The following is a 26,398-nucleotide window of genomic DNA, read 5'->3' on the forward strand; positions in this document are numbered from 1 at the left end:
AATATAGTAAGTAGCAGAAAGTGTGAGGAATAAAGTGGGACACCTCGAGGAAGCTCCTAAGACCTCTGGCACCTGTCTGGCACTGGACAAGTAGACAAGATAAAAGTAAAGCTCTTATTAAATGATAATTCCCTTCCCTTTCCCAAGAGGTTACCGGTGACTCTCCACTCAGTCTCTCTCTGGTTTCCAGGTAGGCAAGTGACCCACTCTGTGAGACTGCAAAGGGTAAGGAAGCAAAATAATCCGACACTGGTCATTCTAGTCCAAACACATCACTACAACCTACAGGTAAATCTACCTTACTTTCAAAAGAAGAGAGAAAAAAAAGTGTCCAAAAGTAAATTGTCATTTTTCAAAATGCAACTCCAGAGTTGTATGACTCTGGGGAGGTCACCTGTGTGCCTCTGTTCCTCACACCTAACAGCCAGGCTACATGTATTGTCCATGTTTGAGAGGAACACAAAACCAAAACAAAAATCCTGTCGAATCATTTTAAAACTGAAGATAAAATGTAAATGCCCTTGGCTGTCCCAGGTGTTGCTAGGGGTAAAGAACCTGCCTGCCAATGGAGGAGACATAAGAGATGTGGGTTCGATCCCTGGGTAGGGAGGATCCCCTGGAGGAGGGCATGGCTATCCACTCCAATATTCTTTGCTGGAGAATCCCATGGACAGAGGAGCCTGGCAGGCTATAGTATAGTCTATAGCATCGCAAAGACATGGACACAACTGAAGTGACTTAGCACGCACACATGTAAATGCCCTTACAAGGACAGTGAGGGGATGATGTTTGACTTTTCATATCTATTGGGGTAATTTGGCAAGCCAGATCAGACTTGCTGACCTAAGTGAACACAGAGCCCCCTTTTCTGCAATGGTGAACACTTGCAGTGTAGAGGCAATCGACGACAACCCTGTTCCCACTGGGACTCTCCTATCAGTCGGACTTACCTTTGCTTTTCTTTTTTTTTTTTTTTTTTTGTATCTTGCAGTTCTTTATTTATTTTTTTTTTTTCCCCCAGTGGGTTTTGTCATACATTGATATGAATCAGCCATGGATTTTACCTTTGCTTTTCATTGAGTCAAAAGCTGACTGTGGGGGCCATAAATCATCAATTTTCAGGACACAAAGGGATCTGGGTGATTGAGCAGATGGGAGTTCACACATCTGCTTATGTTTTTTTTTTTTTTTTCCTGCTTATGTTTTTAAGAACAAGGTTCACAAAATAATTAGTCCTCGGGTCACATAATTAGCAAGTATCCTGGGCTGACCCAAATTAACATGGTGTAGGCTAACATCCTTTTATGTTTCTTTGCTCCAGAGTACTGACTTGCACATCATGTTGGAAAATGATATAAATGATTTATCTATTGTTCACAAAAGTGCTTGCGACAGGATCCCCAAGGAAGCCGCTAGATTCCATACAGGCTCATTTCAAAACAGAAAAACAAAGAAAGTTATACATACACAAACTGTAAGGAAATGAAATGCAAACTTTAAAAAATTACAGAGGAGTCAGATCATGTAAGATTTGACTTAGAAAAAGGTAAGATTTCTAGTTTGCTTCTAGTATTCTGTTGCTCAGCTTAGAAAACTAATCACTTTACAAAAATTTCATTATCATAAAAAACTGCTGCATGTATTTGTTTTGTCTGAGTTCAAAAGTTAAGAATGGCCCTTATTTCAAGTACTTATTCTCTATTACCAAGAAATAAAACTCCACCAGATATTAAGGATGGTGAATCCAAAACTGCCTCATTGATTTAATATGAAACTTTGACTAATACTGAGTTATCACATACATCTGAGACATTCTCAAGCGTGCCATGAACAAGAATTTTTATGATCCTCTTTACTACCATTGTAATAACAATACCTCAATTAAAAGTATAAGATCACTTCTGTGATTACTACTATTGTTGTTACAACCTGACTGAACTCAGAACTGGGCTACTTCTCTCAAGGCAGTCCAAGACCTGCAGGGTTCAATCTCTGGTGCTTGACCTCAGGTACCTGCATGGTAATTAAACTCCCTGGGTGATTCCAGACCTGGTTACCAACATCTAAGAACCACTGTCTCAGATTTAGGGGAAATCTTTTCAGACCCTACAGAATGAAAGGATAAAACTCCAGAATTCCTCTTTTAGAGTAAGTGTGGCTGTCCCATCTCACAGCTGTCAGAAAACCACACGAGGTAAGTGCACAGAGCCTGTGGGCACAGTCTTGCTCATTCTTCCCTAAAAGTTGATGATACGCTTCAAGAGATTTCAAACCAAGCCCTTCAGATGTGAATGCCACTCACTACCTCTTCTGTATTCAGGAAATTTCTGTCCAAATGATCCCTGAAAGAGTCCTCACAGTTGGCACAACCATACTTGTCCAGGTTAAAAGAACCAAGGGGACACTCTGATGAACTACATTTAAGAATGAGCCAGCCAGGGATTAAACACAGCTTGCTGACACCAACAGAGACACTGGTTCTACATCACCACTCACTTTCAAAATGAAACCACCACCTCAAGTGATCATACCTGACATATATAGTATCTCCAAAAACATCATGAGGTGATAGTCCCAGTTTAATGACTTGAAAATGTCCCAACCTCTGCAATCAATGAATCTACAAGAAGGTCTACAGGCCAACACTTATGAAAAAACTACAGGGCCTTCCCTGGCGGTCCAGTAGTTGGGGATAAGGGTTCAGTTCCTGGTTAGGGAACTGAAGTCCAGCATGCCACCATGCATAACCCCCCCTACACACACAAAAGAACTACATCATTAGTACTGAAAAAGGTAAAGTATTGCTTCAGTCTATTAGATTGGCAAGATTTAAACATAAATAAAATGCAGAATTTGCAAGAATGTGGTAAATGACAGGCATGTTCAGACCCTACATTGAAACGTGGTATGATCTTTCAGGATGGCTTCCCAGGTGGCGTTACTGGTAAAGAACTCACCTGCCAATGCAGGAGACGCAAGAGAAGCAGGTGTGATCCCTGGGTCAGGAAGATCCCCTGGAGGAGGAAGTGGCGACCCACTCCTTGCCTGGGGAATATCATTCTTGCCTGGGAAACCCCACTGGCAGTGGAGCCTAGTAGGCCACAGTCCACGGGTCACTAACAGTCAGACATGACTGAGTGACGGCATGCATGCCCTTCTGGATGGCAATTCAGCAAGCTTCATCAAAACTCTTAGAAATATGTACACACTGTGACCCAGCAACTCCATTCCTAACAATTTATCCTGTAAGAATGCTCAGTATGGCACAAGTGAGAAAGCAAGTCAGAAAAAAAGTATTTGTGGTGCACAGCCAATAAAAACAATTAGTATTTATATACAGGTCCACGCTCCCGTATCTAAAATCTGAATTCTCAAGAGTTCTAAGAACTGAAAGATATTTTTTTATGATGCATTTATGGGAAAATGTGACTTACTATAAGAATATTAGAAGTCTTTATACCCTTAATTATAAATACTTTGCTACCAAAACATTAATGTGTTTGATTACAGGGGCCTATTCCATACCTCGATTATGGTTTTACAAAATACATATTTCTCGGGTTATCACCCTAAAATCTAAAAAGAGAAAAATCTTTGAATTCAGAAATAATCTGGGCTACAAAGTTTTGGATAAAGGATAGTGATCCTACATTTATACGTATAGAGTTGAATTTTAGTATGTCTGCCTATTGTAATATTCACAGTGACTTTCTCACATGGTAATACAAGTGATCTTTACTTTCTTCCTTTGCTTTCAGATGTCATCTAAATTTTCTTTTCATAGGCTTCCCTTGTGGTTCAGCTGGTAAAGAATTCACCTGCAATGTGGGAGACCTGGGTTTGATCCCTGGGTTGGGAAGATCCCCTTTAGAAGGCAAAGGCTACCCACTCCAGGATTCTGGCCTGGAGAATTCCATAGTCCATGGGGTCGCAAAAAGTCCAGACATGACTGAGTGATTTTCACTTTTACTTTCTTCCTTTGCTTTCAGATGTGGTCTAAATTTTCTTTTCATAATGAGCACACTTATCTTCATTCTTACGAAATTCAGTGTATTTCCACTTGGGAAAAAAGAGGTGGGGGAAAAAAATCTGGTCCTTATGAAAACACTCAATCAAATTTCTTAATTTCACATGTTATAGCTCTGTTCACATAACTGTGTTTTGCAATTAAGAGTCAAGTGATTTTTCTGCTGAGTAAGCATTCCAATCACTTTCTTGATTTGTGATCAAGCTCACATCCTTTAGTAGGACCTGGCAGCCCAGGAGTGTAGCAGCTGAGACACCTTCCCTGGCTCCCATAAGAGATCTCTCCTTGGGCAATTGTCAGAAAACAGACGCCCAACAGTGCCAGATGTATCACCACATGTACCACCAGACAGACAGGAAGGAGGACAAAGGAAGGGAAATCACAAAAGGAAGAAAAACATACGTGCTTTCATGCAGAAATCCTTGTCTTGACTGAAAATTAGAGAATTAAACAATTTTGTTGGGTATCTTATCTCTCTCTTTCTAATGAGACTCCAAGTCCCTGAAGCAAAATACATGTCTCATACTTCCTTCAGCCCTAAGGAAATGAAAAATGCTTAGTTTTTAAAATCAACTATCTGTTAAATTGGATTGGGCTTCCCTGGTGGCTGAGATGGTAAAGGATCCGCCTGCAATGCAGGAGACCTGGGTTCGATCCCTGGGCCAGGAAGGTTCCCTGGAGGAGGGCATGGCAACCCACTCCAGTATCCTTGCCTGGAGAATCCCCATGGACAGAGGAGCCTGGCGGGCTAGAGTCAGACACGACTGAGTGACTAAGCATAGCTGTGAAACAAATATCCATGCTCTTAACTGAAAATCTGTGTGCTCAGTCATGTCCGACTCTGCGACCCCATGGACTATAGCCCACCAACCTGCTCTGTCCGAGGGATCCTCCAGGCAAGAATACTGGAGTGGGTGGCCATTTCCTACTCCAGATTAATAAAAAACATATAAAGAGGTAATTAAAAAGAGTGATAGTCAGGAAGCAGCAGTCAGATGGATGATTCTAAGAACGAAGAGCTTACGAGGCCCACCATCACACAATCAGCTTTGTTGAGCGAGATTTTGGTTCCTTCTTTCCGCTTGGACATGCACTGCTCCTGAACGCGCGTCAGGCAGAGGCTAGGTTCTGAGACACAGCAGTGAGCAGCGCAGTCCTGCCTCCGGCCGCGGGGGGCGCGGCGGGCGGACAGCTGCTCTCATGAGGAGTGTCTATGTGTGTGTCCTCGTGCCAAAGGTGTGCATGGGGCCACGCACAGTGCTGCCTTTTGGGAATTATTAAGCCCAATTCTGGTTTTAAAATCCAGCCCCATAAACTTACGAATGTAGATTGGAGGCATACATTTTACACTTTCGTGTGTGTGTGTGAAATTAGAATACTACCTACATCTCACACTTCTGAGCGTGTGTGCTCAGACATGGTGCTCAGGTCTGATTGTTCGGCTGGTTGGTTGGCTTTGCTGGGCAAAGGTTATTTCTCTCCCTTTTCTTTCCTCCACACCCCCTTCCACTTTCTTCACTGGACTGGCTGCCCCCTCTTACTTGCAAACACCCTGGAGTCAGGATAATAAGACACCTTGGCCACCAGGAAAGCGTCAGTGTCCCATGACCCCAGCGGCAACACCGATCATGAACCCCTTGAGTCCCCGCTGTTTCTTATACTCTAGACCAGCTGTCCTAGGTGTTAGCAGAGGCCAGGCCACTACTTCCTGGAGACACTGGGGTATTTGATAATGGGGAACCCACATCTCGTTGTTGTGTCATATCCTCTTCAACATCTTCAAACATTAGCAGTTTCTCCTCACACATTCTGCGCTTTATCCAAGGGCCCGTATGTTCCCTGTCCCAGAACTTTCTGGGAAGAATCTGACAACAACCATTCAGTGAACACATACTATACTGATGTTACTATCCTAAAAGTTTTGTATCTATATTCTCTTAATAATGCCCACATCGACTATAGGAAGTGGGTAACGTTATCCTTCTCACTTTTCAGATGAGGAAGGCACAGCTTAGAAAGTTTGTAACCTGCTGAATGTCCTTTAACTGAAATCCTATGGATGTATCAGTTCTGGGATTTTTACTCAAAGAAGTCCACTGATGATTTCACACTGCCTCTGGTGGTAGTCAATTATTTCAAGGATAACTCTACCTCAGACAACTTCAGTATCACCTGGGAGCTTGTGAGGAAGTAGAATCTTGAATCTTCCCAGATACACTGAAATACCATCCACATTTTAGCTTGTTCTCCACTTGGTTCACACACATTGAAGTTTGAGAAGCCCTGTTCTAGAAAACAAAATTGCCATTTCCAACCTCATATTCAGTTAGGATGACCCAAAGCTGCCATTGGACTATATGGCACCTATATGCAAATTAGAAGGCATCTCATCTTTATATAGCATTTGTCAAAAAGTGTCACTGTTCAAAGAAAAAGAACTCTTCTTTCAGGCCACCCTTCTCCCCCACAGCTGGGCACACATCACACGATACCTGCACAGGCCATCAGCAAAGTATACGGTATTGGCCATTTTATGTCAAAATCAAATTCTTGGCTAAATAGCACACCGACACTGCACTTAGCTTTGCTAAAGCCAAAATTCCTAAAGCTCTGACAAGCACTGTTAACACTAAATTTTCCATTACAATAGGGAATAAAAGATGAAGGTCAAGTGAAGGACAACCGAATTTACGAATATTTTAACACCCAGCTTTAGTGAGAGTTTGGCTGCAGTGTAATATAACCAGATGGTTACACACTGATGCCTTTGCCATGAGCATAGCCTGAGAGTGAAGACAGGGCTAATGCCTTCGATACACATAAGGAAAACGGTGACCTGAACAGCCAAACGCCTACCACAGAACCAATGACTTCAAGGACTGCTCACCACCTCCCAGACAGACGCGTGCCTACTACAGTCGGCCCAGCCTTCTTTTTTGCTCAGAACCGTTATACTTTTTACCACAGAGGATGTGTGTACATTGAAAGAAGCAGATAACCCACCAACCAGTCTATAATCTTACACATCTTGACACAGTCATGGTGTCAAGTTTCTTGATATATGCTGTTAATGCCAATCCTTTCTAAGTCATTTACATTTTAAACAACTAACACAAGACTGTAAGAAAACTGCATAATCACCTTACAAAGTAGTGGCACTGACAACATAAAATCAGGAAAATAAATGTGTTCCAAGTATAGGTTTACAATGAATCAGTCAAAACTAGTGGTCATAGCTTTAAATGGAGCATTTCTTTTTTATCCTTTGAAAGGAAAGTGTCACATATAATGTGACACAAAAATTGCCATTATTTTCTTAAGGTACATTTCCTTGAGGATATTCGTGTTTGGATACATGCATATATTCATGAAAATCACAGTAGAATGACAATATGCTATTTAAAAGCACAATTTTGTAGCAAGTGTAAGTGATTTATGGTAAACAATACAAAGAAGAATAGAGTACAAGAAACAAGAAGAAACAAGAAGATTTTAGCCTTTGATATGTGTGACCATACTGCCTTTTTGCTAAATCCTAAGCAAGTCTCACCTTAAATGTCAACAACAGCGAAAAGAAAGTTCAGAGCTGAAAGTATTTCTTTAGTGGTATGAGAATGAAGAGGAAAAATGCTAGCATTTCTCATACTCTCACTCACGCTTGTGTTTACTTGCTCAGTTGTATCTGACTCTGCGATCCCATGGACTATAGCCTGCCAGGCTCCTCTGTCCATGGGATTCTCCAGGCAAGAATACTGGAGTGGGTTGTCATTCCCTTCTCTAGGGAGTCTTCCTGACCAAGGGATCAAACCCAGGTTTCCTGCATTGCAGGTGGCTTCTTTACTATCTGAGGTACCAGGGACGCCCCATACTCTCACTAGATCCCTTCAAACTCCATTAGGCATTCACTTTCTTTGGTTCCAACAAATAGATTCTGACTCTCTAACTGGAAATAGATGCATTGTTTTAAAATTAAAGGGGAAAGTCATGCATTACTTGGTTTAAAAGAACAAGGAAAATATTTATGTGATGCTTTGCCAGGAGTTAACTACGAACAGCCAAATGACCAGATTCACAACTTCCTACTAAAATGTGCTAAGCTATGCCACATGTATTTTATATGGTGGCTGTCAGTCCCCGGACATCCAAGGTCTGAGCAGCTGAAAGGGATTTAGAGGGAGACTGCTTAAACAGAATTCTCGCATGTGTTTCGACAAGTTGGTAATGTTCCCTAGATCACTTGCTTTTTTCCTTTTTAAAAACAGCCAAATTGGCTTATGTTGATTTTCACAAAGGAAATTTTACTAAATATTTGCTGAATGACAAAGTAAAAGATGACAGACACTGCACTGGGCAAAGGATGGCCTTTTCAATAAATGAGTTAATTATATATCCATATGAAAAAAATAAAACCTGATCCCCAACTCCACCTCACACCATATAATACATTCCATCTGACATAGATTTTTAGATCCAAATGTAAAAAGCAAAACAACTAAGAATTTAGAAGAAAAATCTGCAGATTATCTATACAACCTCAAAATAGGTAAAGATTACTTCAAAAGGATACAAAAACACAAGTCAAAAGGGTAAAAAATATATATAATAAACTGGACTGTGTTACACTTCTTTTCACTTAAAGAACTATGAAGAAAATAAAAAGCCACAAAGTAGTGACAATATTTGAACTACATTTACTCAACTGAGATTCCTCAATGTATGGAGAACTCCTGCAAAACAATAAGAAATCAGACAACCCAATAGGAAAGAAAAAGGTATAAAGTATTTTTAAAAAGATAACCAAATGGCTGATAAATATCTGAAAAAGTTGCTCAACATGTCTACTTGTCAAAGAAACACAACGTGACACCACTATACCGTCACCAGAATAGTAATACCACGTGTTGTCAAGGATACAGGGCAAACAGAACTCTCACAGAAGAGAAATACATGCTTATGCTCACCAAAAGACAGGTACAGGGATGTCTATAATGGCATTATTTATAATAGCCAGAAACACCAACAAATTTCTATGATAGGATATGTAAGCAACTGTAGTATATTCATAAAATGGAATATTATACAACTGTGCTATCTGATACAGTAGCCATTAGTCAGGTGTAAAAATAAATTTAAAAGATTAAGTGAAGTACAAATTTAGTACCTAAGTCACAATGGCCACATCTCAAGGGCTCGAAAGTCACATGTGGCTAACAGCTATCATATTGTACAGCACAGACATAAACCACTTTCATAAAGTTCTATAGGGCATTGCTATTAAACACCAATGAAAATAAATGAATAACTGAAGTAACAACGTAGATGAATTCCACAAAGGTAATGCTGGGTTAAATAAACCAGACACAAAGGAGTCTATACTGTATGCTTCTATTCATATAAAGTACAAAAACTAACAAAACTAATCTATGTTATTAGAAGGCAGGATAGTGGTCCCCCTTGGGGGTTGGGAATATCTTGAAGAAAGCCTGAGGAGGCTTCTGAATTTCTGGTCATGTTAATCTGGATGAACAGATCTGTATGCAAATGTGTTCACAATGGAAAAATACATGAACAATATGAATGGTGTGTGCACTTTTCTGTATACAAAAATTACCAAAATAAGAAAAGAAACCAGCCTCAGTCTATTGCTCAAGTCTTTCTTTGCTTCAGAGTTCTCCTCTGATGAACATGAGCTCAAGATAACTCATCCTGCATAAATGATACAGCATGCCTTGGGATTACGGATTAATTTTGGCCAAGGAAGGGGGATTACAAAATCTCATATTCATTTTCTATTTTTATATGACTGCCATGGGTGTAAAATGAATAAAGAACTACAGTGGAACAAAGACAGAGGGAGGGAAAAATTCGGCTAGGGCATATTTGCAAGATGTTAAAAGTTGACGGTATACAAAGGGATTTTGAAAGCAGATAAAGGTAGTAGAGAATCCATGTTGATCAACTCCCCAACATGAGTCCTTAGAGAGAAATGAAAAAGTGGTAAACAAGCCTCAGAAAAAAATGTGGTTGACAGATCAAGTTGGCCATGAAAAGTCTCTAGATTCCTTTATACTCTTTATTAGAAAGAAAACTCTCAAAAATTTGTAGATGTAGAAGTAGAAAGTTGCTGTGTGAAAAATTACTGGCTGTCTTTGGTGGCCAGTAGCCAACAACCCAATTAAAATAACTATCACTACTAATACCCACAAAACCTACATCCGATTTTGAACTTTGAACACTGTTTAAAAAAAACTTACCTAGATATAAATATTATAATCACTTATGGGACTGAGTGGAGAAGGAAATGGCGACCCACTCCAGCATTCTTGTCTAGAGAATTCTGTGGACGGAGGAGCCTGGTGGGCTGCTGTCCATAGGGTCGCACAGAGTCGGACACGACTGAAGTGACTCAGCATGCATGCATGCACTGGAGAAGGGAATGGCAACCCACTCCAGTATTCTTGCCTGGAGAATCCCAGGGACAGAGGAGCCTGGTGGGCTGCCGTCTATGGGGTCACACAGAGTCAGACACGACTGAAGCGACTTAGCAGCAGCAGCAACGCAGGACTGAGATTCAAAGAAAGAAAAATCTCCACTTCACTACAGACCACTATCAAAACAAATCTGTTTTTAATTGTCTTTCTTTGTTCCCTTAAATTCTCATAGTACTCTGGAATGGACAATGTCCAAAAAAGGTAGGAGCTTTAAATTATAATAAAGTAACTTTAACAACAGTTCATCTCTTTGCTAAAGTTCTGGAATCAAAGAATTGGCATGGAAAAAAAAAAAAAAACTGTGCTGGAAAGCATTTGAGAAGTTGTCTAGTCCATCCCTGGTCTTATTTCAGCAAAATTGCCTTAAAGAATTTCACATGTTAAAAATACATTCTATTTTTGAACACATCCAGATAAGGAGATTTCTGTACCTCCCTTAGTATCCCATTTCAATGACTGTCACTCTGAGGAAAGTTTTCCTTAGATACCTCCTAAATCTGGTTGTAGTGTTTAAATTATTTTCAGCTTGCTTTATTCTTAATAAAGATGGAAGATGAGTAGCATTCATTCTCTCCATGATAACAAATTTATCTTATAATAATTGACAAACTATTCTTTTTATCATTTGCAAGACACTTTTACACAGATTATCTATTTAGCCCTTCAAATAATCCTATTATCATCTGTACCATCCAATAGATGAGGACATTCAGGTTTAAAGAGTAAAGAAATTCAGGTGTAGGGAGGAAATGCGACAATCCCAAGGTTATTCAGTTATTCGGTGTGTGGGCCCAAGCTCAGTTACTTCACTTATAACTGTTGCTATGTCGCTAACCCCTCAACTTCCCCCACATCCTACGACAGGCTTAGTAAATGTGGAGCATGACTAGAGGGCCTGCGCTGATGGAGAATCCATGTGTCATTTTATTTTTTAAACTGGTGGCATGATTTTGCAGTGGTTAATTGTGATTTGTGCCAGCATCATTCCTCCCCTACTAACTGTACCCAGATTTCCCTCAGGGACTGTCAATCAAACTGCCCAGCCTAGTCCAGACAGCTAGCACGGAAGCCAGGCTGGATGAATCCAGCAAGTTTTCCCAGGAATGTGGATCCTGAGTGGGGTGACAGAAGACTGAAAACGGTCAGAGTTCAGGCTTCTCCCGATGAGTTCCACAGACCTGCCCTTGTTTCCAGGAGTTGGTCCTTTTGCTTCTCTTCAATTCTCTGAGTGACCTCATAGGCCCATCAATTCTTTTTCTACTTAAATTAAATGCTGGTGTTGGCTTCTGTTGCTTGCAAGCAGAGAACACTCACTGACAACTCTTCAGAGGGATAGATACCGAAATAACACTGATTAAGGTCTGCCTTTATCATGTTCTTATCATACAGATGACAAATATTAAATTGAAATCAGTCTCTTAGAAAATTCCCCCATGTTGAGAAATGTAGTATAGTAATTTCTTGTTCAACTGATCAAAGGCAGGCAGAAATAAGTTGGCAAATCTTCCAGAATCTTGGCTACATTTTTCTTTTGAAAAATAGCTTCTGGAAGCTTAGATTTCTCAGGGCTTAGAGAAAATTCAGAAAGCTGTACATGTGTTCAACCAGATACTTTCCCTACGACATGTCCTTTCTTAGAAAGGTCTGGGAGGACAAGAGGTACTACAGTAACACGTCCCCTCAGCCTCTCCACCCTGGAAACTTTCTGGCTGGCTGGTCAAAGGCAGCTGCAGCCTCGGTGCCAAGACAGCCCTGGTCATCCGGACTTTCGAGTCTAACAGTAGAAGCTAGAACAGAACAGGACCTTATCTACCCAACCTCAGCACACGGCTGAGTTCTACTCATAACGGTCTTGAGCTCACTGCATGAAGACTCATCAGATTCTTTTCTCTTCCTGGGATTGGCAACGTGAGCAAAGGCCTGCCAATACTTTAAAACTGCTATAAGAATACCTGGATTTCACAGAAATTATAAGCTAACAGTAAAGGGATACCAGGACCCACTAGCCAGAGTAATTCGTTCAGGGTATAAAAACTCCTATGACATTCCTGGCACGCTGTGTGGGAGACGACAAGATGTTTCCTCACTGTAGGGTAATCTGCAGTCAGCTAAGAAGATAAGGCACATGCATATGAAACAACACAACAGGCAAAGCAGTAAGAATGCCAACTGCCTGGAACACACAGTAAGCACACACAAATCAAGAGTTCAAAGCCCTGGGATCTACCTCCCTGAGCTTAACTTAAGACACGTCTTAGCCATGTTAACAGAGAAATTGTATTGAGCTGATTGCAAGGCTCAACTAAAGAATAATCAGAAGAGCACTCCTGTATAAAATAGGAAAGCATAAAGTAATAGGGATGAAAACATTCTCTCTTTTGGAAAGTAAGAAATGACAGAGTAATCTATTTCACTGTTGAATGCCTTGCATCTAGTGGAGTCTTAAATGGATCTTTTGATTTGACTAAGCAATAAACAGTCAGTTTCAGCATTAACTATTAACATTTGTGTTTAAGGAAAAGGCAAACTAATATTTAGAAATAAATAAACTCAAGCTCAAAGTATTCAGAAGTCCTCAAACATGTTCTCTTACTTGGGCTGAGTCCAACCAGCTCACCTATAAATATTACTTGTTTGGCAAAAACGTCCAAGAACAGGACAGTGGAAACACAACCAGGGAAGAATTAATCTGCTTTTCGGTAAAAGTTTTCAATTTATTACAAGCTCCCCTGGAACTGAAGATCCCAGGAGCACTGAGCAAGAGCTGTGAAGAGACTTGCAATGTGACGCCATCACCTGGCAGAGGTTGCGGCCTGGACTCCCTCTGACCACTGTGCCAGCCCCTAGCTAACCAATAAGACTCTCAATTCAGTGAAGTAACACACAGGAGCAAAACAAATTCTAATACTTTGGCATGACAGTCCCCTAGACTAGACCAATTTCACAGTTAAAAACAAAACAAAACAAAACAAAAACCAGTGAACAATTTCTCAGTTACGAATGGGCCACATCATTTGTAAGCTACATTTTGCTTTATAAAATATATGAACTCAGAAGCAAGAACAAAATTAGGCTGGACAATATTGGAAAATGTTTGTTTTTATTTATGCTGCTGCCATAGACTATGGCCAGTGTGGCAGGAGGTACAAAAAAGCTTTTTAATAAATCAGTCAGTTATTTATTTTATATCTTTAGGGTCACAAAACAATACAAATCACAAGGCATGGCCTCCAAGTAATTGCTAGTAAAATGCACACCAACCTTGAAAATATTTACAAAATATTAGAGTACACTGTAACCAGAAACTTCTGTAGAAAATTCTAACCAAAACACAAATTATTATTAAGTAGGTATCATAAATAGAAGAAAATAAAATTCAAACTTCTTAGCCTGGCCAAGGCGTTGGTGGTATAGTGGCTAGTATAGTTGCCTTCCAAACTTCTCAGCCTGGATTCAAAACCTTTCAGAAGCACATTTTAAGCCTTTTGTTTATTTTGTTCTTGTTTTTCCAGTTCTCTTCTATAGGAATTCTGTTCACGTTAAACTGGCCAGTTTACACATTGCATACACATCCCTTTTTCTGAACATTTACTCCAGCCATTTCTCCTCTCCAAGATGCCTCTCCCTCAGCTCTGCCCTTGTGTCTTTCTGGACTGCAAATTTCTGCCTAGCCCTGGTTGACCCTCTCCACTTCCCTGGAAGCCCACTGCATTTATTCCCTTATTCAACAGCTATCTACCGATCTGAATAATCACTTCAACAATGGGGCGGGGGGTGGGGGTGGGGGGGCAGGCAGGGCAGAAGAGAAGGCTTTCAGTTGTTTATGCTCACAAATGATTTACTTACTCATAAAGCAAGTATTTTTATGAACACTATTGCGTACAGGATACTATGCCAGGGTCCATCAAGAATGCCAAGATAGAACTTGCCAAGAATGCCAAGATTTACTTTCAAAGAGCCTAGAAGCTAGTCAGGAAAATAAGACTAATACCCAAATCATCATAACTAATACAAGCTAGGTAATTATCAATACTCCACTGTAGGTTCTGCTAAAGGGGGTGGGATCACTTAGTGTTCTTTTTTTTTTTTTTTTTGGCCGTTGTGGGGGCAGACACGGAGGGCTCCGGGCAGACGGAGACACGGCCAAGTGACCCCACTGAAGCGGACCAGTCATTGTTGAACCTAAGACGTCCTAACCGTTACAGTGAGACTTAGGGAATGAACCTGTGTCTCGTTCTCGTACCAAGTTGTAGTCTAGAACAGGGTGACAAAATCAGTTGCAGAATTTATTTGGTTAGTGAATTACTGTGAGTTAGGAAACTGAGTGTCCGGGACAGACACGGAGAGCGAGCCCGGCCCGCGGCTTTCCCGAGACGAAGGGCCCCCCGGTCCCCACACGTTAAGCTTTAATCCCTGCGCCCGGCTGCACCTTATCGCCCTTGACTCCAGCGCCTAAACGCGCCCGGCGCGCACGCAGAGCCCCCTGGAGCCCCTCGGCGGGACGGACGCCGTCCGGGTAAGGCCCGCGCGCCTTTCCTGGCTCCGCGGCCGGGGGGCGCCGCGCACCTGCGCGCACCTGCAGGCGGAACCGGGCGCCCGTCGCGCCGCAGCTCCCGATGCCGCGGCCCGCGTGCGCCCGCCCTGCCGCCGAGTCACCAGGAAGGCCCCGGCGGCCCGCCCCGCCAACGCCCCCAGTCCCTCCAACGCCCCCAGTCCCGCCAGCGCCGAGTACCTCGCGGCCTCCCCACTGGCCGCCCGCCACTTAGTGTTACATAGGGAGCAGAGAAGAACTCTGGGAGGAAGTGGCAGCTGGGTGGAAAAGCAAGGAGACCTACAACATATTTCTTTAATAAGCTTTAACAAAGGCAAGGAGGGGGCAGAGCTCAGGAAGTTAATGGAGGAAGCAAGGGGTGATACTTTACAACTCATGTGTGTTGTACAGAAATGGAGCAAGTGTGAGAGTGATTTTTGTTATGAATTGAGAGGAATGAAACATTTTAAGGAATTCAGGGGTCAGCACACTCTAATATCACTGTATTAGGTAGCATGTTAAGTAACCAAGAGACATGGGAAGATCTCACAGGCTAATTATGATCTCTGAGAAAAACTTACATTATCACAGTGATGTTTTGTGATGTTGATTTTTAACTGAATGGTATCCAACACAGTAAAGCCTCCTTAACTAGAAGTGACACAAATAGCTCAATTAACACACACTGAGCATTCTATGTGTTCCATGATTAAGGCATAAATTTCACATCATCTTCTACATCTATATGACTGTACAATGTCTTCATGTGAAAATCTAACATCAAGGCAAGATCCTAAAGGAGTCTTCTGGAGCACCAAAAAAAATGGTTTAGAGGTATAATTAAGGAGTTGGTATTGGACTTTAATGTGTAAACTGGCATTATGTATGTGTATATACATGTATTGACAAGATATATACACACATCAATTACACCACACATGTGATAACCAGAATTCATCAGATCATCATATTATCAACCAACTGTGGTCATTGGTATCAAAAAAAAAAAAAAATTTCTTCAACAGAATACTCAGACCTGCAACAAAACAAGCATGCGGCCTATTTCAGAAACTCACTACACTGAGATTTCTGAGGGGGAGAAAGTCCTGATCCTTTTAAATTCAGACTGCTTCCATATCCAGACAGCTTCCTGTGATTCAGGTACCACATTTCCATGAACCTACTCAGACTCTTGAGAGGAGAAGCTGGGAGGACTATTTGTGGAAGGTCTCGCTGTTATTTGTGGAGAGACTCTCGCTGCCATTGGAAAATGAAGTGTGAAGGTATCAATTAGATAAGAAACAGCCAGTTCATTTTAAGGAACCACCTCCAAAACAGAAATGCCTGATTTGAAAATGATCTGTATATTTAGAAGCTTCTAAATAGTCAAAGCAGTGGAGGTAGAGAGAACTGCTTTATTTTACCTATGATTCATGTTTGTGAGTTACATCTCAGCTTGAGTCATACTGGGCATGCAGACTTCTTGTTAGTACCCATTGATCCTGGTATAGGAAAATATCCTCAAGAGCAGACTATCAAGAGTACTAAGAGAATGAAAATGAATGCTTTGACTGAAGGTCCTCAAATAAATGCAGGTACAAATGTAGTGTTTTGTCAACAAAAGGTTAAGGTTTTACCAACTTACAAGATCAGCACCTACATGTGGTAAGGAATGAAGACTGCATCTACCCTGAGATATTCTGATTGATTAACAGGAAGGGAAGATGTTTCTACAATTCTGCTTCTCTCATAAACTCCCAGCATAAACTCAAACCCGAGGACACCCTCAGATGCACCAAACTTGTTAGGGATCACGTAGTTATCATCTTTGGAGGGTAAGCAATGACAGCATTTGTTTTCACCTGAAGAAAAAAATCTGGCTTTCTATTTCAATTAAGAAATAATGCTGGACACTGGGAAAGTTTGCTTGGTTTTTAAAAAGCTAAAAATTTAGAATTTTTTCCCCTAACCCTTTCTCAAGTGGCTTTAGAAGTTTCCATTATTTTAACACAACTGCAGGGAAACGTGTTTGAAAGGTTACTGGAAGTGACAGATGGGCTTATTTTGAAATAAAATTAAGCCTGTGGTACTACTGAAAGGAAGTCACGAAATCCAAAATTAAACTGGACAGAATGGTCTGAAGCTGTTTTTGTTCTTTGTTCAAGGAAGCACAAAGAGTGGGAGGCTGAGGCAAGGCCACCACTTCTCACGTGAATCCCCTCACTTGGGTCAATTTGTCTTGAACTGATAAGACTCTCTTCTTAACGTAACATGCGCCCCCACATTTTAAATATCCATACACCTACTGTCAAATATCCAGACATGTCCTTCACTGCTATCACTAAGAATACAACTCCAATCTTTTATAGCTGTGACTTTATAAAGACTTAAGGAAGAAAAAACATTTATAAACAACTGTGTTGAGCTATTAAAAACCCCATTTTAGGATGAGATGGAAAATGCCCATTTGAAAAAGAAAACGTGCATCCCAGACATGTGAAGACACCATTCACCCTGGGATGGCTTTGCCAGCCGTTCTCAGGAGGAGCCACGCCTACCTTATTGTGCTCATACTTGTAGGGGATCTTGAGGGTGTCCATGGCTCGGATCATAGCCTGCATGGCCGTGAAGATGTTCTGATACACCAGCTTGGTGAAGCCCCTTTTGTCTTCATCGGAGTAGCCCGACCCATGGATGATTCTCATCTGCTTGATAAATGTGCTCTTGCCACTCTCTCCTGTCCCTGTAAGAGAAATGAGAGCAGCTCATCAGACCATGAAGCCTTCCCACAGTCTTCCAGATAACTACTCTATCGATAGGAACAGGCCTTGGATGTGGCATCCTGAGGGCCTGCTGAGAGGAGCATCACAGGAGAGCGGCATCACCAGGGGCGGAAATGCCACCGAGGGTCACTCAGCAAGATGAGAGGAGTGGGACTCCAGCTCAGAGGCAGAGTTTAAAAAAAATAAACAACTGTCACCTTTTTGGAAGCCACTCAGCATGGAATTTCCATAGTGATTTGTAACCATGTATCTTATAAGAAACACAATGAAAACAGCATGGTTTGAACAGAATAAACACTTGATAAAGCTCTCTTCCCTGGAGTATGTCTGAAATGCTTCCAGCAGACTGGGATGTTTAGCCAGGATCTGGATCTGGAGATGACGATGCAATTATACAAATGCTGTTCAGACATCAGTAAGACAACACGCCGGAAAATTTCTAGACACTTTCTCGTACTTTAAAATGGGGTATATGGAGAGCACAGTATCCAGGTAAGAATCCAGATCCTTCAGGACAACAAGTAGCAACTGTATTTATTTCCAGGGAGTTTGGTTGGCTGAGTTATGTCAAGGAATCACTCAATTCAGCAAAGATACAGACACTCTCCTTCTTCCTGCCCACTCTTAACTACGACACAGAAATTTACTGGTACTGAATTTTTTTCTTCTGTGTTCTCATTTTCCCCTTCTTCAGTATTCCTTTTTGGTCACCATGAGCCTGCAGAGAATCCATAACAAAGCTACAAATGCCCACTGGGGAGGTGGAAAGACAGAAAGATGAGATCATTTCGCTGAATGACAACGTATTTCTTCTACGGTGAATCTGAAACTATAAATCTAAAAACTTCATTTTTTAAAACATAAGTTGTTTTGGAGGGTGTGCAACTTAACTACATTTCTGAATTATCTCTCACTCACTTTCAAATCTTGAAATTTTCAAAATAATAAATGTCCTCCCCTAACGATGTGGAGAAAAAAATAAAAGCTTTTAGGATAGTAAGCATAGCAGAATATAATAATAATAATAATAATAATACTCAGGATGACTGCAGCGCCCTTGCTGCCATGTCCTATCAACAAGACATTAAAAAAAAAAAAAAAGGCGGAAAAGGAGAACTGAAAACTAGGAATACAACATCTGTCCTAATTTTGTTTGGTTTTTCTGGTGGTTGGATTTCATTACTATCTTTATAAACAATCAGGAAAAATTCAAATAAGTATTACAGTTTTCATAGAAGCATTCTTAAACGACTACAGATGTCTTGGTAAACACAGAAGCCTCACATAATTACAAAGATGATTTCTAGCCCCACAGTCCTGTAGTAGCCAACTACTTTATCCTTTTCATATGACCTTTAATAAAGTGATCTGGAATTTCTTGAAATATAAAGTTAACACTTCCTTTATCAGTTTCATATGATTTTAATAAAGTGATTCAGAATTCCTTGAAGTATAAAGTTAACACTGCAATATGAATGCGATCAACACATTTTAACAAGATTAATGCAAGGAGTTAAAAATGAACATATGATTCCATCCATGAATACTGGGGGGGGGGGGGCAATATCTAAAGAGAAGTATCCCTAATGTAAATAAAGCTAGGAAATTGTTTCTCATTAGCAATCAACAATTTATAGGAAGAAACCAGTATCTTTACTTTTCTGAGCAATTCAAAGTATGGAAGAAAAAGATCCAAATTGCTTCTCTGCTTATTATCCTTATCCCAGATATCCTTATCCTTATCCTTGCTCTGAGGGCCCAACTAGAGACATAATCATCAAATCAGAACCTCTGCCAGTTTTTTCCACACCAAAAACAGGAAGAAACCTTAATATGTGAGGTTAATGACATGAAAAGGAAAGGAAAGAGAGTCAGGCAAGAGGCCGCCTTCTCCTAGCTGGAGGCTTTTATATACTCCCCCCACACCCAAATAAAATCAAGAAAGTAAAGAGAAGACATCTAAACCATGCTGGCTTGTTTCAATTAAGTCATGCTGGGCAAGAGCAGTCAACACTGGGCTGCTCTTGGGATCTACACTAAGCTCCTGGGCATCACACTAATGACTCCAAATACAGGTAGAACATAGCACCCATGAATGAATGGAATGGGGAGAGAGGAAAGGAAGAGAGAATCCAAAACCCAACTCCAAAGTTAGGATATTTTCCTGTTGCCCCAGACACACCCCGGGATCCTCTCTCTCCATTATATCACCTTGCTTGGTGCCCCAGGAGGCTGGCTGGGAAGGATTTCACATCAACAGCTCTCTTGGCTTCAGTCTTCTTGGGTTTAATCCATAGGAGACACCAGGGAGAGACCACAGAGCAGGAGGATGAGAAAGGGGCATCAATTTCCCCAGTTTGCTCTCTGCAAGGGCCCCATAGATATGCTGTGTCCCCTTCAGGAGTCTACAGCTCCTATCAGCTGGCCCTCTCTGGGTTCCTGAACCTGCTCCCTTGCCTTTCTGGCCCCTGGTTAGCTCTTACTGGTTGCCTACACTGGATTAATACCTTGTAAACAATCCCTGAACAAAACTCTTCTCAGTCACCTCGCTGGAGTGGACCATTTGCTTCCTGCTGAGACCCTGACAGGTGTAAATACCCAATGGAGAGCAGGGGCAGCTTAATAAATGAACGAATAAGAAGACGAGGGAAGAGGGGGGTGCCTTTTCTTCTTCTGCCTTTTCTCTATAAATCTTATTTATAAGGTGCTCTCTTGTTTACAAAGCACCTCCTTTTTCTAGTCACTAATTCACTCTTTTAACACTCTTCTGGAAGCCAATCATGATGATAGAGCCCAAACTAGAATCCAAGGCTCCCAACTCATCTCCAAAAGTGCTAATAAATCTAGTACTTGTCGCCCAGAGCATGTACACTTGAGCCCACCTGCCCCCCAGCAACACACACTTCAAGACTAATCTCTAATCTGACAGGGCAAATGGTGGTCTCCACCCCCTGAATATCCTGTCTCTCTTGTAAAGGAAACTAAAGACATTTGTGTTGGAGGCATGTGGACACAGAGCGGGAGGGGGAGGGTGAAATGAATCCGAGAGTAGCTCGGACATATAGACCATGTCATGTGTAAATAGATCGCTAGCAGGAAGGGGCTGCACAGAGCAGGGAGTTCAGCTTGGCGCTCTGTGCTGACCTAGAGAGGTGGGATGGGGGGCCAGGAGGTTCAAGGAGGAGGAGATCTATGTATGCATATATTTAACAGCCGATTCACTTCGTTGTACAGCAAAAACTAATACAATATTGTAAAGCAATTATATTCCAATAAAAAAAATAATAAAGAATAAATCCATGTTAAACCCTTTATAAACTGCCACTGTGAAATACACTGACACTACCCTCTCAAAACTCTGAGACAGATGACTTTCCCCTCATTCCATGGAAAAGAAAAGGCCCTGGAGAGTGAAGCATCCGAGCAAAGATGACAAGGCTGGTGAGTGCCAGCACAAGGGCTCGAGCCCAGCCTGCACCTGCCCAGCCTGGGTTTGGCGAAACTTTCACCATCACGGCTGTGCAAATCCAGGATAATTAACTTCCACTGCCTGTAGTCCAAAAATGGTCTTGACCACATTCAACTTTCATCCATCTAACCGAATTCTGAATTTCCAAATATTACTTCAATTAATAGTATTTTGAATCTTGGTGTCATCTTTCAAGACTGGCCATCCCTCCCAAGCAGATTTCACATACGCATTTAATACTCACTCATGCTTTGATGCTATTATATAACTGCAGCAAATTAAAAGTGAAGACAATGCTTCACCTAAGAGAAAATCTGTGTAACGTAAATGCTACAGGTAGAATGATAAAAGTAGTCAATTAAAGTATTATTCTGTACTATGGAATGAAACATCAACCAAGCAAAAAACTCAGCTTCTTTGTTCCAGGAAAAGTTCTATCATGGGAGATAAATGAACTATTCTTCACAAATGTGTAAACCAAATTTCATGTTCTTCTCCTATTTTCATCAACTTATACAATATTCTTGGGGTTTGAAATGGACATTTTAAAAACCTACTCTGGATTAGAATTTCTAAAATCTATTTAAAAAACAAACAAACAAAAAACCCCAGCTGTTGCAGATTATAAAAATGACGTCGTTTCCTAAGGCCACATGGAAAGCATAATGAGAGACTTCACAATTCTTTATCTCTGAATGAACGAAAGCACACTTCTACTAGCAGGTTGCTCTGTGAATCCAGTGCTAGCTAATCTCTTTTCACACCACTGAGCATAAGCAACTTTTGACCTGCCTCAAAAAATACAAATCTACTGTTTCCAAAGCCACTGATGAAATAAAAGCCAGCAAGGAGCCCTTACATTACATCTGGGGGTGGGAGCTCCATCTTAGCTAATTTGAATATATCTCCAATCATATTATGTAATAACAAGTATATCAAGACATACAAGGAAGGATGTGAGTCTAGAAAACTTTTGCCTTTCATCTTCATTAGTCTCTATAAATGTGGCTGAAAATTTTCACCAAAAGTTATTTGTACCTTTTGTCAAGTACTATGCCTTTTCTTATCTCAGCCCATCAAAATACCCAGAAATAAGGCTATTTAAGAACCATGCTAAAAAAAAAAAAAGAATCATGCTATGGACTTCCCTGGCAGTCCAGTGGTTGAGACTCTGCACTTCCAATGCAGGGGACACGTTTCAATCCCTGGTCAGGGAATTCAGATCCCACAAGCTGCATGGTGTGTCCAAAAGAAAAAGAAGCGTGCTATTTAAAAAGGTCACTTCCTCTAGCAAGTACAATTGGTTTTGAGGGATACTGGTTTTCTTCCCTACCCAGTGGATCAGGCTAAGGCACAGAAAGCAATCCCCAGTTCATTTCACATGTCTTTCCATCAGGAAAAACATAATATATAAATTTAATATCCTACTGTGGACTGCATCACTTTGTAAGGTATTAGAATACAGCATATTCGATATACACACTCTCTCTCTCACACACACAACCTGATACTTCAGGCTTTGCCAAGATCTTTTCAACACAAGAGTACTCCTATATACAGCTTATGCCACAAATCCATATTTACTCTACGTATCCTACTCATACTAAGCCTCTATACTTTTACACTGACTACTCTGCCCATTCTCAAGATTCAGTCTGCAATCAGTTCCATCCAATTCTAAAAAGCAGCCCAGTTTTTCTTTCTTGAGGCTTCTTGCTCAGCATAATCTTTTAAAATTTATTTTACTGAAGTATTAATATGCCTTACTGTTTGATCGCTAAATCATATTTGAATCTTTTGCGACCCCATGGACTATGGCCTGCCAGGTTCCTCTGTCCATGGGATTTCCCAGGCAAGAATACTGGACTGGGTTGCCATGCCCTTTTTTGTCTGCAGGGGATCTTCTCAACCCAGGGATCATCTCCTGCATTGGCAGGCATATTCCTTACCACTGAACCACCAGTGAAGCCTTTATTGAAGTATAGCTGACATATAATGTGTTAATGTCTACTGTACAGCAAAGTGATTCAGTTATGTATGTGTGTATGTATCAGTTCAGTTGCAAACACATTCTTTTTCATATTCTTTTCCATTATGGTTCATCACAGGATACTGAACTCCCGGTGCTATAGAATGGAGCCTTATTATTTAGAAGACAGTCTTTCTTATCCCATACCCTGACAGTTCTAAATCCAATAACATATTACCTTCTTAATGGTTTCATGAACTGTCACTTGTAGTTGAAAGCAATCAAGGACTCAATGGTTCCTTCTTTCCCATTGAAGTTGGCTTCCTGGGCTACATTTTATCAAAAGGACTGTGAAGCACAATCCACATATACACAAGAACTGCTCAGTGTCCTAGAAATGTCAGTTACAACTGGCACTGTCTGAAGAACACGCTGTGCCCCGGTTCCCCTGGAAAACAATCACTGCCCACCGCACATGCAGGAGCTGCAAGGGTTCGTTTCTTTTATTCCACAAGTCAGAAAACAGACCTTCTCAGGGCCTCTTATAGGCTCAGTGAGACCCACACCACTGCCACTTTTTTCAGGCTCCCAGGAAAAAGAAGAAATGCCAAAACAGAGCTCTAAAAACTGTGGTATTTAAAGTTGCACAGTGAATATATCCGTTTTATCCTTCCAGTGCCTTTCCTGACTGTATTTGGAGATATTGTCAAACCATCAGAGGTCTACATCTAAAGCCTTTAATTAATGCGAAAGCTCAGGCCAAATGCCCCTGCCCTGCCCTCTTGATTGGCCAGCACCCAGATAAAGAGCTGCGAAGAACAAACCCAAGTCTCATGGAGCTCAATTGTAATCCAAGTATCTGCATTTAAGGTCCATCGGTTTAGGCCAGGAGTCTAAAACATGGAATCTCAGCACCCCCAAAGCTGAACTTGGGCTACTTCCACATGAACTTGGATAAAGCAGAACCAGAAATTTCAAGGAGGAATTTTCTACCCACAAGCACATCATCAACCCACACCTGCAAAGACTTAATAGCACTGATATAAAAGTGATTTAATAACACTGAGTCAAAATGCAATCCATGTGCTGTCCACATTCCGGCTTATGTACTTTAAAATACACATATTCTGCCTCCCACCCATTTTCCTCCACTTATACTGGAAGCCTGCTTGTGAAACTGAGCAGCTCTAATACCGCAATCACCATGACTTCCTCTCCTTAATGACTGTCCTTGGAGAGCAAGGGTTGGTAATACTTGACTCTTTATCCCCAGCAAGGCTGAAGAAGGTACTGGATAAGGTACTGGATAATTTTTTAAATGTAGCACAGAAATTAACTGAATTGAAAATCACCCACTGTAAATGGAAACTTAAGACATGAATAAGTTAGTAGTAACCAGAACTGTTAATAAAAACTCACCCAGTTACATTATTTTTAAAAGACAGGCAAAATGCACTGAGAATGCAATTTAATGAAAATGTTTTGAAACAGGGAGATTACCTAGTCCTTTAGTTGGGAAGATGCCCTGGAGGAGAAAATGGCAACCCACTCTAGTATTCGTGCCCAGAGAATCCCAAGGACAGAGGAGCCTGGAAGCTGAAGTCCACGGAGTCTCAGAGTTAACACAACTGAGAAACTTTCACTGTCACTTCCAGGCTTCTTAAAATAGAAAATCCTCCTGAAAAAGGTGCTTCCAAAGTTACTCAAAGATACAAGAGTATTTTCTTAGAATGTCCATTTTACCAGAGCATGTTCACGGTAAACATCCATGTATTAAAAACTAGCATCAGTTGATAGTATCATCTTGTGACTATACCAAACACCATTAAAATGTACAGTTTAAAATGATGAACTTTCTGGTATGTAAACTTCGTACAAACTTAAGAAAAATTTAAATTAACATCTGTACGATGTTAAGAGTTGTAAGAGACAAGGGTTCGATCCCTTGGTCAGGAAGATCTCTGGAGAAGGAAACGGTCACCCACTCCAGTATTCTTGCTTGGAGAACCCCATGGCTGAGGAGTCTGGCAGGCTACAGTCCATAGGGTTGCAAAGAGTTGGACACGACTGAAGCGACTTAGCTTGTATGCATGCAGTATACTTTGGAGAACAGGAAGTTCATACAAATATTCAGGATAAAACTTTTTCAAGTTTCTTTGAGCCAACATGCCCAACCTACCCTGCACCCCTAGCCCTCCCTTCTAGGGGAGCCTGTTCACTCTCTTCTGCCTCTGGATATGTTTCAGAGGAAAAGTTTAAGAAGCTCCAAACTCACTTATTTTACAAAGGAGGGAAGCAAAGTGACTTGTTCAAGGATTTTGCTGGTTGAAAACTAATTAGGAAGAAGATGGACTATAATCTACCAAGGCCTCCTGTTTGTCCAGGGCTCTTGATCTTAAGTCCTTGTAAACTTTCTTTTTAGTAAACATTTTTTCCAACTTAAAAAGTTACAATTATTTATTATAGAGAATTCAGAAAAACAAGAGTTTTCAAAATTCCTAAAATCTGAATATTGTGGTATATTTCTTTCCAGGCTCCTTTTCTAAACAAGGACTTCCCTTGTGGCTCAGCTGGTAAAGAATCTGCCTGAATTGTGGGAGACCTGGATTCAATCCTGGGTTGGGAAGATCCCCTGGAGAAGGGAAAGGCTACCCACCCCAGTATTCTGGCCTGGAGAAATCCATGGACTGTATAGTCCATGGGGTACCAAAGAGTCAGACACGACTGAGCAACTTTCACTTCACAATGTTCCTTTTTCTGTTCATTTTCTAAACTAAAAATGGAATAATCCTGTATACTGTTATTTTTCACTTAACACATTTTGATAATTGTTCCAAGACACTAATTATTCTTCAGGAACAGTTCATGATTGTCTAAAAGGCCATCAAAAGAATGTGTGATAACTGAACAATTCTCCTGTTGTAACACGTTTTGAGTACTTCTAATTTTTCAGTTTTATAAATAATTTGTAATAAACATCCCTGAAGGAAGGCATCAAAGAAATGCAATTAGGTGAAAACAGACGCAAAGGCTCTGGCCAGCCTATATTTATTATCAGTTAACACATCCATCAGACCTTTCTTTACCTCACTTTTTAAAAAAGCAACACCTTTGATATACAGTTTTAT

General features: G+C 40.9%; 1 protein-coding gene across 1 annotated transcript in view; it reads right to left on the bottom strand.

The window, feature by feature from the left end:
• The window catches only part of LOC122685964 (guanine nucleotide-binding protein G(q) subunit alpha), a 303,372-nt gene that overhangs the window by 180,999 nt on the left and 95,975 nt on the right, over nucleotides 1-26,398 (bottom strand). The window contains exon 2 of the mRNA XM_043891012.1: nucleotides 17,608-17,792. Coding sequence (XP_043746947.1) covers nucleotides 17,608-17,792 — 185 coding nt within the window. The remainder of the gene's footprint in view (nucleotides 1-17,607; nucleotides 17,793-26,398) is intronic.

Source organism: Cervus elaphus, chromosome 29 (assembly GCF_910594005.1).
Source record: "Cervus elaphus chromosome 29, mCerEla1.1, whole genome shotgun sequence".
In the NCBI taxonomy this organism is placed as follows: Eukaryota; Metazoa; Chordata; class Mammalia; order Artiodactyla; family Cervidae; genus Cervus; species Cervus elaphus.